Source organism: Schistocerca serialis, chromosome 1 (genome assembly GCF_023864345.2).
Source record: "Schistocerca serialis cubense isolate TAMUIC-IGC-003099 chromosome 1, iqSchSeri2.2, whole genome shotgun sequence".
In the NCBI taxonomy this organism is placed as follows: Eukaryota; Metazoa; Arthropoda; class Insecta; order Orthoptera; family Acrididae; genus Schistocerca; species Schistocerca serialis.
In genome coordinates, this window is record NC_064638.1 from 360,345,329 (window position 1) to 360,362,702 (window position 17,374).

The 17,374-nt window shown below is 42.8% G+C and overlaps 1 protein-coding gene and 1 pseudogene across 2 annotated transcripts in view; both read right to left on the reverse strand.

Moving 5' to 3' along the window:
• LOC126470296 (uncharacterized) overlaps nucleotides 1-17,374 on the reverse strand; it is a 72,002-nt gene that overhangs the window by 25,189 nt on the left and 29,439 nt on the right. The window contains exon 1 of one of the 2 annotated variants that reach the window (XM_050098056.1): nucleotides 9,414-9,706. The exons of the other annotated variant lie outside the window; for it this stretch is intronic. Coding sequence (XP_049954013.1) covers nucleotides 9,414-9,653 — 240 coding nt within the window. The 5' untranslated portion in view covers nucleotides 9,654-9,706. Of the gene's footprint in view, nucleotides 1-9,413; nucleotides 9,707-17,374 lie in introns of those variants that run through there. 2 annotated transcript variants of the gene reach the window in all.
• LOC126428059 (5S ribosomal RNA) lies at nucleotides 12,847-12,964 on the reverse strand (annotated as a pseudogene).

Consider the following 17,374-nt stretch of genomic DNA (forward strand, 5'->3'; position numbering starts at 1 on the left):
CGGTTCCCAGCGTGATCTTCCGTCTAACATGGTAAAAATTATGAGAACTCATGGATATAGGAAAGGTATTAAGCCGAACTTGACGAAACTACAAAAATCACATGAAATGTGGACTGAATTCCACAAAAATCACACGAACCATAGATTGACTGTCTCCGTTCAGTTAGTCCTCTGACAGATTCGATGCGGCCAGCCACGGCTTCCTCTACTGCGCTAACCCGTTTATCTCAAAGTAGCGCATGAGCCCAATGTCTGTAATTATATTCTAAACGCATTTTAATCTCAATTCTAATACGTTCTGATACATATCATTTATTACTCTGTACAACTTATACCTATTTTTCTGAGAATTTCGATGACCTCACACCGTTTTACATCGAACGTTTTTTCTAGGTCGACAAGTCGTATGAACATGTCTTGATCGTTTCTTAAATAGTGCCCCCATTATGCAGTGCAACGTCATAACTGTCTGTCATACGCCTTTACCTTTCCTAAAACAAACAGTCTCCTAAGAGATCGTCAATTTTCTTTTCTATTCTTCTGCATATCATTCTTGTCAGTAACTTTAATGCATGAGCTGTCAAGCTAATTGTATGGTAGTTTTGGCACTTATCAACTCTTGCTACCATTGGGAGCGTGTGATTGATATTTTTTTGAAATTCTGATGGTACATCTTGCGCCTCATTGACTCTATAAACCAACTGCAGTAGTGGTTTGATTCATGCTTCCCCCATTGATTATAGAAATCCCTTTTTAACGTTATCTCCGCCTTCCGCCTTATTTAATACCAAGTTTTCCAAAGTTCAGTTAAACTCTAATACTCGCTCCACAATATCTTCCATGTCGATTCCCACTTCTTCTTGTGTCATGTCTTCAGACATTTCCTCTTCCTCGAAGAGATCTCCGCTGTATTATTTCCACCCATCGGCTGATTCCTCTGCGTTTGACAATGGAATTACTCTTTCCCTCCTGATGCTGACACCTTTTTCTTTTAATGTCATCGAAGGTGGTCAGAAAAAGTTTGAAAAGGTTGTAAGGGTGTTGCAGGCAGGTTGTGCTGAGAAATAATAGCTAAGAAAAAAATTCGGCATTTTGCGCTATTTCCGAGTTTATCAGCATTGAAGTTAGTTAACGAGGCCGTTTCGCGCGCAAAATGAAGCGGCCCATCAGAGACAGTATCGTCACACATGTTCTCCGTTTGGATTCCTAAAACCGAAAAAGAGAGCGATACAAAAATTGGGCATGGAGCGGAAGTAAGGATCGAACTCTATGACGAGCAAGTTCATCAATTATATCTTCAAAATCCAATTTTAAAACCGTGCCGTGTTTCATTGCCCGCATAGCAAGAGAAGACAGGCCTTCTTGCGAGGTGCAACTTCTGAAATAATTCTTGATAAGTGTTAAACGTGAAAATCTCCTTTCAGTGGAGGCGACAGTCATTGGCACGGTTAGCAAAATTCTGTAAGCAATTAAAATGTTAGGAAGTGGGTTTCCAATGTCATTCAAGTATTTCAGTATTAACATAGGAGTTTTCACATCCTCTGGCAGCATTTCTCTGAACACTTTATTTTCTGTCAAAAGATCTGATGCAACAATGTCTTCCGAACATTCACCATTTATGTTTACACTTAGCTCTTTCTCAACCTTTTTACACAGTATTTTTGTTTTTCATCCTGCATGTGTTTTAAACTTTCTGCAGAAAACAAAAAGCGGAACATTTCGGAATACTTTCCCTGTTGGCCAAACCTTTCTTTCAAACTATTTAACACTGTATCAACACCAGGGCAGGAGCAACAGATTTTCTATCTCTCCTCTGAAGGTTGAGCTCTGCAAACCACGCAGTCACCTTGATAATCAAGTTGCTTCACCTTCTTGCCAATTTTCTTTTTTCCAAATTTTGGTTGAGACTGTAAACCTTCAGCTATCTCTTTCGCTGTTACCTGTGCATTAATAGAACCTTCTTCACGAAAATTCTCAATGCATTTCACTAGACTTTCGAGGGATTTAGTTGCTACTTTCAAGTTCTTGTTTTCTGCTTGAAGTGCCTTAATTGCTGCGTTAATAGCAAAGAGAAGGTCATACCATATGACAACGCCTATAATAAGCTCCAAGCTTTCTACAGGGTGAAACGCGGTAAATTGCTGATTTGGGAATGAAATAACAAATCAATGAACACTTAGAAACTTACATTTTTATTTTTCTCATATTGGACAGTAACGGAAGTTTCCAATTACATGGTTTAAACAGTATATCTGGCAAATGTATATCTTCACACACTGCCACAGTCGTTTTCTGAAATTCTCATGCTATCTTTCGAGCATATCTTCTGTTATTCTTGCGATTTCAGCGTTAATATTGTCCTGCATGTCTTCCAGGGTCTTGGGACGGTTGCAATACACTTCTGACTTCAGGTAGCCCCCAAAGAAAAAAATCGCATGGTGCTAAGCCCGGTGATCGTGCGAGCCAGTTGAGATCCCCCATACGTGAGATAATCCTTCCAGGAAACGTTTGCCACAAAAAATTCATGGTAATGCCTAGTCAGCAACCTAGGCCTCTTTGCATCCGAGCTTGGAATCATCACTACCTAGATTTTCGACGATTGAGCCATGAGTTCACAACGAGACCAGCGTGGGAAACACGAAAAGATGAGTGCCTAGTTTATCCATTATTTCATGAAATGACTTTATTAACTTTGCTCTAATGACACCTGCCACATAATATAACGTTTTTGTTGCCCGAAAATGCAATATTTAGTAGAGTGAGCAACACTACAATCATAATTAATTTTTTACCTTTGTTGTGATAGGGTTGTTAGTACATCAATAAGGGCACCTCTGACTTCTCTTTCCGGTACCTCATAGCTTCGACACTCCTCACCCTACTTTCCCATCGAGTATTTGAAAGCTTCTTCACTCTTGTAGTTGGTATCCTGTTCAATAATGCCTGCAGTGGCACCATCTTGTTGAAACCAGGCACCCTGTAATTGCATCGTCTCGGAAGCCGGTTGGAAAACCTCTTGCACCATAGTTAAGTAACGATCCCAATTCGCAGTCACAGCACGACTATTTTCCTGGTAAAAGTAAGAGCCAGTGATGCCTACTTTTGATACGGCGCACCACACAGTGACGCGGTCCGAGTGCAGGGGTCTCTGTTGAATTTGCCTGGGGTTTGTATCGCTCCAGTACTGCATATTCTGTTTACACAACCACTGAGCTGAAAATATGCCTCATTACTATAGAATGCATTTGCGTCACAGGGCATGGTTGCAAGCATGTATTCACAAGATGTCCCATACTGACAATTACTGGAAGGTGCACATTTTACACGGGTCAAAATTCGGTTCATTATGAAGAATTCATTGGAGAGAATGTCTTGAAATACCAAGAGCAAGTGCGTGTTTCTCAGCTGAGGCTTTCGGAGACTGGAATACTGCTGCTCTAAATCGTTCAGCATTTTGTGGTGTTGTAACGCTTCTCTCAGGTCCTATTTGTACAGATAACACATCCCATGTTGTTCTGAATGCATTTACTCAATTTAAAAGTGATTGCCGTCCACGAACACGTCAGTGTGGGGGTACTGCAAATCGCAAAAGAAAAGCCAGCTGCACTGCAATGATTGAGTGGGAATTCGAGAAACACACTTCAACACAAAATGAGCGCTCCTCACGTGTCCACTGCATTATCGCAACTGAACAACAATTGAATACAAACCTCCAGTCCGTCTCTATGAACCACGCCCACTCTCCCCTCTATTCGACCAACTGTGCTGCCACAATGTGAATTCTAAAAACGCAATTTACCGCGTTCCATCCTGTAGTTCGTTCACAACAAGCGAGTGAGATCGCTCTTTGTTTTAGATTCAACATTGCTGTTGCTCACATTGTAATGGTACTTGAATTACGTAATCATTACGGCACCTCACCTCAACCCCGCGATACCAGCAATATTCTACTGTGTTTCTGTAAAGTAGTTAACATATTTCTGAGACAACATTCAGATTTGATTTCATTAATGTAGAGGTACTTTGATACAGCGATAATTTATATTGCAATGATATTATTCTTATGTGAATTCTTTCTTTTGTCATTATGATCTTTGACGTACTTATAACTCTGATTTCTGGGCGCGTAAGCGGTTAGAGAGTCAAGTCTTGGACGTCATGTTGAAAAGACGCAAATTGTAGTCAGTTTATAAAATGTGAACTTTAACAGTGAGGAAGATATTTTCAAGTATGTTTTATATAGTGAAGTGGTGTTTTGTGATTTACGTGATATTGCAACAAAAGTAATAAAAAAGAAGTGTAACTTAAATTCGGCGCTGATTATTTTTTTTTATATTACCATTGTGCTACCTTGAAAAAGTTTAATCTTCAAGAATGGTTTATGAAACACATCTATAAAACTTTTGAATATCGCAGAATAACACCTAGGCCTCTTTGCATACGAGCTTGGAATCATCACTATCTAGATTTTCGACGATTGAGCCATGAGTTCACAACGAGACCAGCGTGTTAAACACGAAAAGATAAGTGCCTAGTTTATCCATTATTTCATGAAATGACTTTATTAACTGTGCTATAATGACACCTGCCACATAATATAACATTGTTGTTGCCAAAAAATGCAATATTTAGTAGCGTGAGCAACACTACAATCATAATTAATTTTTTACCTTTGTTGTGGTAGGGTTGTTAGAACATCAAGAAGGGCACCTCTGACTTCTCTTTTCCGGTACCTTATAGCTTTGACACTCCTCACCCTACTTTGCCATCGAGTATTTGAAAGCTTCTTCATTCTTGTAGTTGGTACCCTGTTCAGTAAGGGTTCCTACATCTGAGTGGATGCACTCACAACAATGTATATTCTTTGAATTACACCAAAAAATGTGAGTGCTTTTACTGTAGATATTGTCGCACCTGATAACACAAGACTAAGACTGTGGCTGGCACATAGCAATAAAATACTCTTGGATTGCGCTTTAGGTTTCTTGCTTGAGCGCCACTTCGGGTAACTTTTCATATTTGCGCCATTATCGTAACTTTGGCCTCTGCAGTCATGAATATAGAGTCCTAGTTGATCTAGTTTCGACAAAAGGGCTTCAGTCAAACTTTCCTCAGTTGTTGAAATACCGTCCAGAACGTCGAGAAAGTGTTCTTCTATAGTCACTGGGCCTTCTGATAGATTTACAAACCTAACAATCAATGACATTTGTTCATTGTGGCTTGTATCAGTACAGTCAAGTATGACAGAAAAATATTTACTTTCTTTCACAAAATTAACAATGCCATTTTTTACTTTGTTGGCAAGCAAATTTAACAGTTCATTTTAAACGTTTTTCTCAAGACAATGATCATGAATTTCTTGAGTTTTTACCCTCTTAAATGTTCCTGCAAAACAGGGTCATATTCTGCTATCATTTCGATCAAACCCAAAAATTACCATTATTTTCTTGATACAGCTGCCTCTAGTTTCCGTTAAGACCGAATAATGCTGAGGTAGGCGCCTGATAGTGGGTATAATTCTTTTTAGAACCTCACATCAATGTTCCTTCTCTTTTTTCAGTTGTTCAAATTCCATTTTATCAATACTACTTTTTTGTTTCAAACGTAACTCACATTCTATCCGTGTTTTGGACAGCTTATGTGTTTAAATGAGCTGTCATGCTCTTGAGCCCTATTTCTTAAATGAAACCAATTACAGCGTCCGTCACTTGACAGCTTGTTTGAAGGAGATCCAAAAAGTTTACAACAAAAACAAAAAAAATCTGTTGGTAGATGTCGAACACACAAGCCATTTACCATCCCTTTTCTTCTTCATTTGGTAACGTTCTTGGGTAAAAATGAGTCCAAAAATTTTTTTATGTCCTTATTTAAGGAATACTCAAAATTTTCAACTTCAGTAGGGCCTTTCTGTAGAATTTCATTTATCATGGAGGATGTTAACGTATTTGGCCAAGTGCCTGGGTCTGAATTTGTAATTACTTCACAATTGCTACTACTAGGCCCAACTGAATGTGCGTTTGCAGGAGATCCGCATTCCAATGTTTCAAGTTCACTTGTATCTAAAGCACCACATGACGAGACGCTACTGTTAATGCCATCGTCCTTTAAGCACACTGTCTGACGTTGTTGTCGAAGAAAGGTTTTGAAAGAGCCTTGTTGTGAGTTCAAAAACAATTCATGTAGTAGCTTTCTCTTGACCTTTTGAGCATCTGAATTGTATTTTCTAAACGGTCCCTTTCACGAAACATTTCCCTGTTGCCGTTTGAACTTCACAAGACAGGCAAAAAACACTCTATCTTCACACAGAGTGCACACACAACACGTAAAACGGCGTGAACTGGAAAAATACCGTACGTTTAGACGGACGACAATGAACAAATCATTCTGTAGGAAACACCTGCTGACGGAAGAATGTAAAGCTTGCTTCTTAGCCACATGGCGCGGAGAACGCTGAGAAACAATGAATCGCGTACCTTTCAATTTACTCTTGAGAAACAGTCATGTGTTGGCAAGAGATATAGCTGTATCGCATCAGTATGATAGCCCCTAGTCCGCTGGACTCCGAAGCAGGCATAATTTCCTGAGATGCGGTGACAGTCGGGGCACAATGGGTCTATAATTGAAATACATTATATTAAAAGTAGTTTCAGAAACACCTTATTTTATTTCTTCAGTTTATCTGTAATAGCAAAATTACGGGCGACAGTTTTCAAATTACCTTCTAAAGTTTTGCGCGGGATTTTAGAAGGACCGGGTCCCGTGCGGTTGCACCGTTTGCACATGCCTAAGGCCGGCCCTGGTCAAGAGTGTGCCAAGAATACCAAATTTCAGGCATTACCTCTCACCACAGACAACTCAGTGGCCAACGGCCTTCACTCAACGACCTAGAGCAGCGGCGTTTGCATACAGTTGTCAGTGATAACAGACAAGCAACATTGAGTGAAACAACAGTTGAAATCCATGTGGGACGTACGAGAACGTATCCGTTAGGACAGTGGGGCGAAATTCGGCGTTAATGAGCTATCGCAGCAGACGACCGACGAGAGTGCATTTTCTGACAGCACGACATCGCATGCAGCGTCCCTAGGCTCGTGGCCATATCGGTTGGACCCTAGATGACTGGGAAACTGTTGCCTGGTCAGATGAGTCCTGATTTCAGTTGGCAAGAGCTGATGGTAGGTTTCGAGTGTGGCGCAGACCCTAGGAAGCCATGTACCAAAGTTCTCAATAAGGCACTGTACCAGCTGATGGTGGCTTCATAATGGTGTGGGTTGTGTTTACATACAATGGTCTGGGTTCTCTGGACCAACTGAATCGATCAGTGACTGACAATGATTATTGTCAGCCATTCATGGACTTGATGTTCCCAAACAACGACGAAATTTTTATGGATGACAATGCGTCATATCCTCAGTCATAATTGTTAGCGATTGGTTTGAAGAACATTCTGGAAAGTTCAAATGAATGAATTGTCCACCTACATCTCCCGACATGATCCTCACCCAACATTTATGGAACATAATCGAGAGGTCCGTTCGCGAAGAAAATCTTGCACCGGCAATACTTTCGCAATTATCATCGGCAATAGAGACAGTGGCACAGTCTTATGCAGAGGACTTCCAACGAATTAATGAGTCCACGCCACATCCAGTTGCTGCACTACGCAGGGCAAAAGGAGGTCCCACGGGGTATTAGCAGGTATCCCATAACTTCTGTCACCTTTGTGCATGCTCAGTCTGTCCTTCTGAGGACCATTTCTTTTTCGAATTCTTCGCATTTACCCTGTAGCCATTTCACCTAGTCTTCTCTGCACTTCCTACTTATTTCAGTCATAAGTAACTTATATTGCTATATTTCTGTCTTTTTTCTGTGCATCTTCCTTTCATACACTACTGGCCATTCAAATTGCTACATCAAGAAGAAGTGCAAATGATAAACGGGTATTCATTGGACAAAAATATTATACTAAAACTGACATGTGATTACATTTTCACACAATTTGGGTGCATAGATCCTGAGAAATCAGTACTCAGACCAACCACCTCTCGCCGTAATAACGGTCTTTATACACCTGGGCATTGAGTCGAACAGAGCTTGGATGGCGTGTACAGGTACAGCTGCCCATGCAGCTTCAACACGATACCACAGTTCATCAAGATTACTGACTGGGGTATTGTGACGAGCCAGTTGCTCGACCACCATTGACCAGGCTTTTTCAATTGGTGAGAGATCTGAAGAATGTGCTGCCGGGGCAGCAGTCGAACATTTTCTGTATCCAGAAAGGCCCGTACAGGACCTGCAACATGCGGTCGTGCATTATCCTGCTGAAATGTAGGGTTTCGCTGTGACCGAATGAAGGGTAGAGGCACAGGTCGTAACACATCTGAAATGTAACGTCCACTGTTCAAAGTGCCGTCAATGCGAACAAGAGGTGACCAAGACGTGTAACCAATGGCACCCCATATCATCACGCCATAGTCGCTTCCAATGTGCGTTCACCGCGATGTCGCCAAAAACGGATGCGACCATCATGATGCTGTAAACAGAACCTGGATTCATCCGAAAAAATGACGTTTTGCCATTCGCGCACTCAGGTTCGTCGTTGAGTACACCATCGCAGGCGCTCCTGTCTGTGATGCAGCGTCAAGGGTAACCGCAGCCATGGTCTGCGAGCTGATAGTGGATGCTGCTGCAAACGTCGTCGAACTGTTCCTGCAGATGGTTGTTGTCTTGCAAACGTCCCCAGACGTGGCTGCACGGTCCGTTACAGCCATGCGGATAAGATGCCTGTCATCTGGACTGCTAGTGATTCGAGGCCGTTGGGATCCAGCACGGTGTTCCGTATTACCCTCCTGAACCCACCGATTACATATTCTGCTAATAGTCATTGGATCTCGAACAACGCGAGCAGAAATTTCACGATACGATAAGCCGCAATCGCGATAGGCTACAATCCGACCTTTATCAAAGTCGGAAACGTGATGGTACGCATTTCTCCTCTTTACACGAGGCAAACAACAACGTTTCACAAGTCAACGCCCGTCAACTGCTGTTTGTGTATGAGAAATCGGTTGTAAACTTTCCTCATGTCAGCACGTTGTAGGTGTCGCCACCGGCGGCAACCTTGTGTAAATGCTCTGAAAAGCTTATCATTTGCATATTACAGCATTTTCTTCCTGTCGGTTAAATTTTGCGTCTGTAGCACGTCATCTTCGTGGTGCAGCAATTTTAATGGCCAGCAGTGTATTTCGTCGATAAATTAAATTATATCTTCTGTTACCCAAGATTTCTTCGGAATTTCTAAGCTTGTACCGATATTTGTCTGTCCAACTCCTGTGACTGCCCTTTATAGAAATGCCCATTTCTCTTCTTTAAACAAAAACTTAACACAGCCAGTTAGTATATGCACTCACCGATGCTTGCAGGACTGGTGCGGCCAACGCAGGCGCTCCATCAGCGAACTGCTGCGAGAGGCACATGTGTATGTACCACGGCACGAGGACGATGATCCCACGGGGGGGCAGCAGCATCAGCCGCCACGGGGAGGTAGCCGCCGCCTGCTGCTGATGTGGGCACGCGGCGGGACACGGCATCCCGCTTGCTGAGGCCACCAGCACAGCCACCACCGAGAGCAGGCGCACGGCTCTGGCCATCTGGACAGTACTCGCAGAGACTCGAGGCTGGGATTGCCGCCTGAGGCGTCCCTCCGGCTCTTTAAAGGTCGGCCGCCGGCTGCAGCTGGGTGGCAACAAGGACGCCCACCCGTGTCGCACACTCCGTTACCTGCAGCTTTCTGGGCAAGATGCCACCTCTTGTGAGTCAGCTTCCTCTCACTGTGCCAGTGATAAAGCGTTTTACGAGGACAATCAGAAATTCACGTTTGTCAGTAACGTTTCTCAATCGAATCAATTGGTAATTTTCATTCTGCATTATCCGGAATTGTTTTGAAAACTTTCTGTCATATCTGTCGTTTCGCGAAGTATTTTAAAAAAATGTTGTCTGTGTACTTGTGCACTGTTTATACACTGAGATGACAAAAGTCATGGGATAGCGATATGCACATATGCAGGTGGCGGTAGTATCGCACAGACGAGGTATAAAAGGGCACTGTATCAGTGGAGCTGTCATTTGTACCCGGGTGATTCATGTGAAAAGGTTTCCGACGGGGATTAACAGACTTTGAACGCGGAATGGTAGCTGGAGCTAGATGCATGGGACAGTCTGTCTCGGAAATCGTTAGGGAATTCCACATTTCGAGATCCACAGAGTCAAGAGTGTGCCGAGAATACCAAATGTCAGTCATTACCTCCCATCAGGGCCAAAGCAGTGGCCGACGGCCTTCACTTGGCGTTTGCGTATAGTTGTCACTGCTAACAGACAAGCAACTCTGTGTGAAATTACTGCAGAAATCAATGTGGAACGTATGACGAACCTACCCGTTAGAGCGGTGGGGTGAAATCTGGCGATAAAGGGCTATCGCGCCAGACGACTGACGAGAGTGCTTTTTTGTGACAACACGACATCGCCTGCAGCGCCTTTTCTGGGCTCGTGACCATATCGGTTGGAACCTACACAACTGGAATACCGTGGCCTGGTCAGGAGAGTTCCAGCTACAGATGGTAAAAAATGATGTTAGGGTTCGAGTGAAGTGCGGATCCTACGAAGCATGGATCCAAGATGTCAATAAGGCACTGTGCCAGCTGATGGTTGCTGCATAATGGTATGGGCGGTGTTTACATGGAATGTACTAGGTCTTATAATCCAACTGAACCGGTCGTTGACTATAAATTATTTTCGGCTACTTGGAGACCATTTGCAGCAATTCATGGACTTCATGTTCCCAAACAACGATACGCCGTGTCATCAGGCCACAATTGTTCGCGATTGGTTTGGAGAACATTCTGCACAGTCCGAGTTAGTGATTTGACCACCCAGATCGCCTGACATAAATCCCATCGAACATTTATGGGGTATAATTGAGAGGTAATAATTTCGGAATTATGTGTGGCTATCGAGGCAACATGGCTCAGTATTTCTGCAGGGGACCTCCAACGACCTGTTGAGTACATGCCACGCCGAGTTGTTGCACTACGCCGGGCAAAAGCGGGTCCGACACGGTTTTGTGCAAACAGCCACTGGACCTGCGAACGTCTTTCATACGACGGACAGACAGCGAAGAGCAAACAGCGCTGACACCACGATTCTGCCGAACGGAAGAGAGCTGTGGTGACCGCCGCAATACTCAGTGAAATGTCACACTGTTCCGGGTACTTCCGAGAAGGAGCGAGCAATGGCGACGCAGGACGAGCTCCGCGGCCTGCGCACCCCGCATGCGTGATATTTGGCACACCGTGGCCAGCCGCAGTGTATGATGGTTCAATTATCCATAAGCACTATGGGGCTTAACATCTGAGGTCATCAGTCCCCTAGCCTTAGAACTACTTAAACCTAACTAACCTAAGGACGTCACACACCTCCATGCCCCAGGCAGGATTCGAACCTGCGACCGTAGCAGTTGCGCGGTTCCGGACTGAAACCCCTAGAAACGCTCGGCCACAGCGGCCAGTCCCGTGTCTGAGTTAAACATGTATGCACTGTGTGCCTCTTAGCTTCTGCACGGTGGGACGAGGCGAGAGCGGTAGCGCTGACGTCACCGCTGACAGGCCAACAGCAGGCGACCTCCGCCAAGCAGGGAGTGAGCGCTGGCTGTCCCTGGGACTTCAGGACACGAGGCGGCTGACCCGGCTGCAACCAGGGGTCACTCCTTGTTGTCCCGCTGCGCTGAGGTGCCAGCCGTGCGTCTGCTCTCTCCAACGAGACTGCGGCCTTCCTCCGTCGTATGCGTATTGTGAAAGGCAGGTATTGACAGGGCGCGTCGAGCAGCATCAGTGAGACGTCGCGTGATGTCGACCTCGGAAAAATGTGAATCGTGTGCGAAAACAAAGCATATACAAAAAAAAAAAAAAAAAAAAAAAAAAACACTCCGTCTTCAGGCCACAAGTGGCCCGTCGGGACCATCCGACCGCCGTGTCATCCTCATTGGATGATGCGGATAGGAGGGGCATGTGATCAGCACACCGTTCTCCCAGTCGTTGTGAAACGTCCCCTTTGAACAATTATACATGACTGTCCTTAAATTGACACATAATATTTTTAGCGCAACGCAATCTGACTTTCAAAAATCCCTACAAAAGAATGGCCCTGACTAATATTAACCTATACCTTTCAGAAATCACTTACCTCACCAAAAATCTTCGTTACTCGAACTACTGCAATTCAGCGAGCGCCACTACTGCCAGCTAAATAAAAGATTCAACCTATGGAAGGCACTAACTACTGATAGGCATAGTTAGCAAATGAAAGATTTTAATAGAGAACAAACGATGTATTTACCTTAATATCATATATATATATATATGTATATATATATATATATATATATATATATATATATATATATATGCGTATTGTATATATATGCGTATTGTATATATATATATATATATATATATATATATATATATACAACAGTTCATGACAAATTTCAAAACTCCGCCATCTCTCTCCCCGCATCCACCACTGCTGGCGGCTCACCTCCAACTGCGCAACGCTACGCGCTGTTCACACCCAGCTGCCTAACACTACAATGGCGAGTATTACAACAATGCAAAGCAGCCACAGACTGCACACAGCACAGCCAGTGATTTTCATACAGAAGTGGCGTTACCAATAAAAAAACCTAAACAGCCTACTTACAGTTGTGATGGTTTTCTTTGACCGGTGCCGCTACTATTCGGTCGAGTAGCTCCTCAATTGGCATCACGAGGCTGAGTGCACCCCGAAAAATGGCAACAGCGCCTGGCGTCCTGGATGGTCACCCATCCAAGTGCCACCCACGCCCGACAGCGCTTAGCTTCGGTGATCTCACGGGAACCGGTGTATCCACTGCGACAAGGCCGTTGCATACTGATTGCTGAAAGATTGAAATTCGTTAACTTCAAACCACGCCACTTGTCAGTTGCTACGGTATGACAAGATCGGTAGGTGTTGCTTGCAGATGTAAAAAATTGTAGAATTCGAATCAGAAAGAGCCGTGTAGCGAAGTAACTTAAATCACGCAATAAAGGAAAGGTTTCTGCTGTAGACTGTGTACTAACTAGGTTCCTTTCAGAGTATACAACCGCTCGCTCGACACAGGGCACAGAACAAATGAAAGTAAATAGAAGTGATCACAGAATTGAAATCACCGAGCGAGGTGGTGCAGTGGCTAGCACACTGCACTCGCATTCGGGAGCACGACGGTTCAATCCCGCGTCCGGCCATCCTGATTTAGGTTTTCCGTGATTTCCCTAAATCGCTCCAGGCAAATGCCGGGATGGTTCCTTTGAAAGGGCACGGCCAACTTCCTTCCCCGTCCTTCCCTAATCCGATGAGACCGATGACCTTGCTCTCTGGTCTCTTCCCCCAAACAACCCAACCCAACTACCACAGAACTGACATCGATTTGTTACGGCAATTGGGAACACATTCTACGTTCCAACAAAATGAAATATCACTAAGCAAACTGTCTCTTTGCACACAACCCGCATATATTCAAAAAATATCGTTCTTATGAAATACAGCTGGCTCTTTTTTCGCACAACGAGTGCTATCGAAAGGGGATCTCAAGATGATTAAATATTTCCAGATTTTTCAGAAGGCTTTTGATATCATCCTCACAAGCGACTTATAATCACACTGCGCCTGAGCTGCGCGACTGGATTAATGATTGCCTGTCAGAAAGGGCAAAATTCGCATTAACTAACAGGAATTCAGCAAGTGAATCCGAAGTAATGTCTGAGGGTCGCCAAAGTAGTGTTATAGAGCCCTTGCTATTCTCAATTTATATAAATGATCTAAAAGGCAGTCTGAGCAACCCGTCTACATTGTTTGCAGTTTATACTGTCGTTTACATGATAACGTCGGCCCCCGGTAGCTGAATGGTCACCTTGGCGGATTGTCAGTCCTCTGGGCCCGGGTTCGATTCCCGGCTGGGTCGGGGAATTTTCCCCGTCCTGGGATTGGGTGTTGTGCTGTCCTCATCATCACCCTATCATTCTCACCGACTGCAGGTCGCCGAAGTTGCGTCAAATTGGAAGACCAGCACCCGGCGAACGGTCTGCCCGACGGGGGGCCCTAGCCATACGATTAAAAAAATATATATATTTGTACAATACATATGCGTGGCACGAAAAATGGCAGTTGACCCTGAATAATAAAAAAAATTTAAGTTCTCCTTTTGACTTTTAAATACATTCTAAATTACCTCGGAAACGACTCCTTTCGATACTGTCGTATACTTTCACCCACATCAATTTTCACTATTGTGATATACCCTGTATAGCCAAGTTGTGGAACGACGTAGCAGACGTCGTGGGTATGTGATAAGAGACTGATGCAGCGACTTCACAAGAACGCGACTGACGGTTCGTTTACTACAGCGATAGCCGGTTCGATGGCATACATAAAATCGGAATGAGAAATCCGAAGGCTTCAGGTACTATGATCTTTCATCTTATGCAAATGATATTATTGTAAATAGCACGTTGGGATACAAGATACAGTCTGTAGGACTAGTGTCCAGTATGAATATTCCCACAAACTGGTTTCGAAAGGAGGAGAGGATTGTCTTAAAGTTTCTGTAAACTATTTTCTAGCTATGGTCGTTGATGTAATCCCCGTGACTTTGAAAGTCGTATCTGTCATGAACTCTATTGCGAATATGGTTCAAACGAGTGAAAGATCCTTTTTTATGCTTTTTGGATCAATAAATGTCGTCTCGACTATGGATGTAAATTTTTCATCTAATGACACACAAGTTACGGAGTTGAATACAAGATAGAGATGAAAATCAAACATGTGAAAACCATACCGAATGTTGTAAACGTGCTCGCATTACAAAGTTTTATATGTTATCTCTGTGCTCTGGAACATTAGGAACTTGCTGCATTTGATTGGAATCATCAATAACGACGGACTCCTCATTCCTTTCTCTTTCTTCTTTCCTGCCCTCATTGATTCCTGTTTCTGCTCATGAATAGAGCTATGTAATACCTAAGTACAGAAACTCGAGCAACAATTTTCCAGGTCCTCTATAAAACATATTGGAACTACTAGAGTACAAAGCACTTTAAGGTCTCTCAAAGCTCTAGACATTAAAAGAATCAAGTAAGGTCGTCGGAACCTGTCAGTTAATGGGAACAGTAATACGCTGGTCTTGAAGGTCTTCATTCCTCAACAATTTACTTTCTCTTATAAAGTATTCGCTCTATGAGGGAAAGGCGAAAATTTCTTAGGTCGGCAGTGTTTGGTCTTATATCCATGAAATTTTGTTGTTATATTGTTTCAGGTTGCGCATAAATGTGAAGCAAGTGTCAATATTATCTGCAAAATAGTTCTCTCCATACAACTTTCCAATTTCATTGTACGAATTTCCTTCAAATGCGTAAACTGGGACACTGTGTTCTAATAAAATACTTTATTTTGGATGGTTTGTTACCAAGGCACGTTTGTTCACGAGTTTCTGAGAATTTTGTATCTTGTATTTCAACACTTAAGAGCGGTGTAACATGACGTACTGAAAAAGATCAGAGGTGATCTATTTTGACACTGTGGTTCAATTGTTTACGCGATGAGTAGCGCAGAGGCAGGCTGGCACTGCACTGACGGCACACAATACGGGCCTGGTGAGGCTGCGAGGATGCAGAACTGACAACCTCTTCACGCTGCGCAGACGTGACGTAATGTCCTCCCAGCGGTGCTCAAAAAGAACTATATAGTATTGTACATATTTGGTCATGATCGACGTAAGTCCTCAGTACTTACAGTAAAGCAGAGTGCACTATCCTAAAGAAGAAAATGAGGCAATTCAGCGGACATATAGACAGGCTATGCGAGCGATGTGTATTATTAGATACAGATACATGTATATTTCTGTAAAAGTGTGTGAAATTACTGACATTGTAGGCGTATCGGGAGAAATAGTGAGTTACCTTAGACATGAATAAGTAAGTAGCATTGAGAAAGCTTAGATGAAAGCAGACGAATTTGTAGAACGCTGATCAAAAAAAAGTGCAATAACAGATCTTTTGAATAATCTTTGGAGAGTTCTATTTGCGGCAAACTGTCAGAGTCAACGTGCGCCCACAATTTCAGAAAAGAAATAGTAGTAAGAATGCTGGCTGGAGCCTGGTGGTCCAGACCCAGAAGGCTGTAATCCATTCATCTCCTGGAAAAATTACGATCAGTGTTTGCTGACACTGATTTACTTGCAAAGGGTAAAGCAACAACTGAGGGAATTACTCATGCATTGTAGGGCAAGTGTAACAAGAAATAAATCATAAGTAGTCGGTACTGGAATACAATTTTTTTTTATTTTTTGTGATATGATACCGGCCACAAAGATAGAATGCAGAAGATTTTGAACTACAAATGTTCGTACATGCATTGTTCACCAGATTTGGCCACCTCTGACTTCCACGTAGTCCAAATCTAATTAATTCGTAGATGGAATAAGTTTTTAGTGCAAAGAAGAGGGCAGGACAGTCGTGGATGGGTACTTTCCAGACATTCAGAAGTCGCACATCAGTTATGGAATCTTGGTTAAAAGTCGGTAAAGTACATTGTTTTAAAAAGGTACTCTGTCGAAAACAAATGTATTTTGACATAAAAATACATTATTTCATTACCATGTCGTCAACTTTCTACAGTCGTCGGCTCTCTATTCTGCTAAAATCAAAATAACATTTTTTCTTCTGCAAGAACTTGGCGATGATTTTCTAAGTCCATCCTTCAATAGGCAAAAATTTAATTATCCAAAAAGTTACTCTCCAGTTTGCTTCATAGGACTAATAATTTCTACATGAAGGCCATTGGATTCCAAATGTGTCTCCCTTTTCTAATAGCTGATTTCTTAACCTTAATATAGTAAACAGCAGTACCCAATTTTTTGTCAATAAACAGAATACCACTATGATGCTCTAACAACCAGCTGCAAAAAAAAATTCCCAAACAGCTAAATTCATGTAACAAAATTAACATAAACACATCAGAAATAATTCTTAACTTTAAGTGCAAAAATTGATGTCCCTTACACCACAACATAATTCTAGCACCAGTGTAAGTAAGTTCAACCTGAAAAACATAAATTCGCTGCAACATCTTCAAACAGTAATGTCCTATTCATTGTACAATGTGTTCCTCTGTATTTTATAAATAAAAGATGATCTCCCACAAAACGAAAGAAAAAGTTTAATCACAGTGTCTAAAGGCACCAAATTCTGCTGACTCCTTGCACTACATCTCTTTGATTGTCAGTATCGCATCAATAAATGAT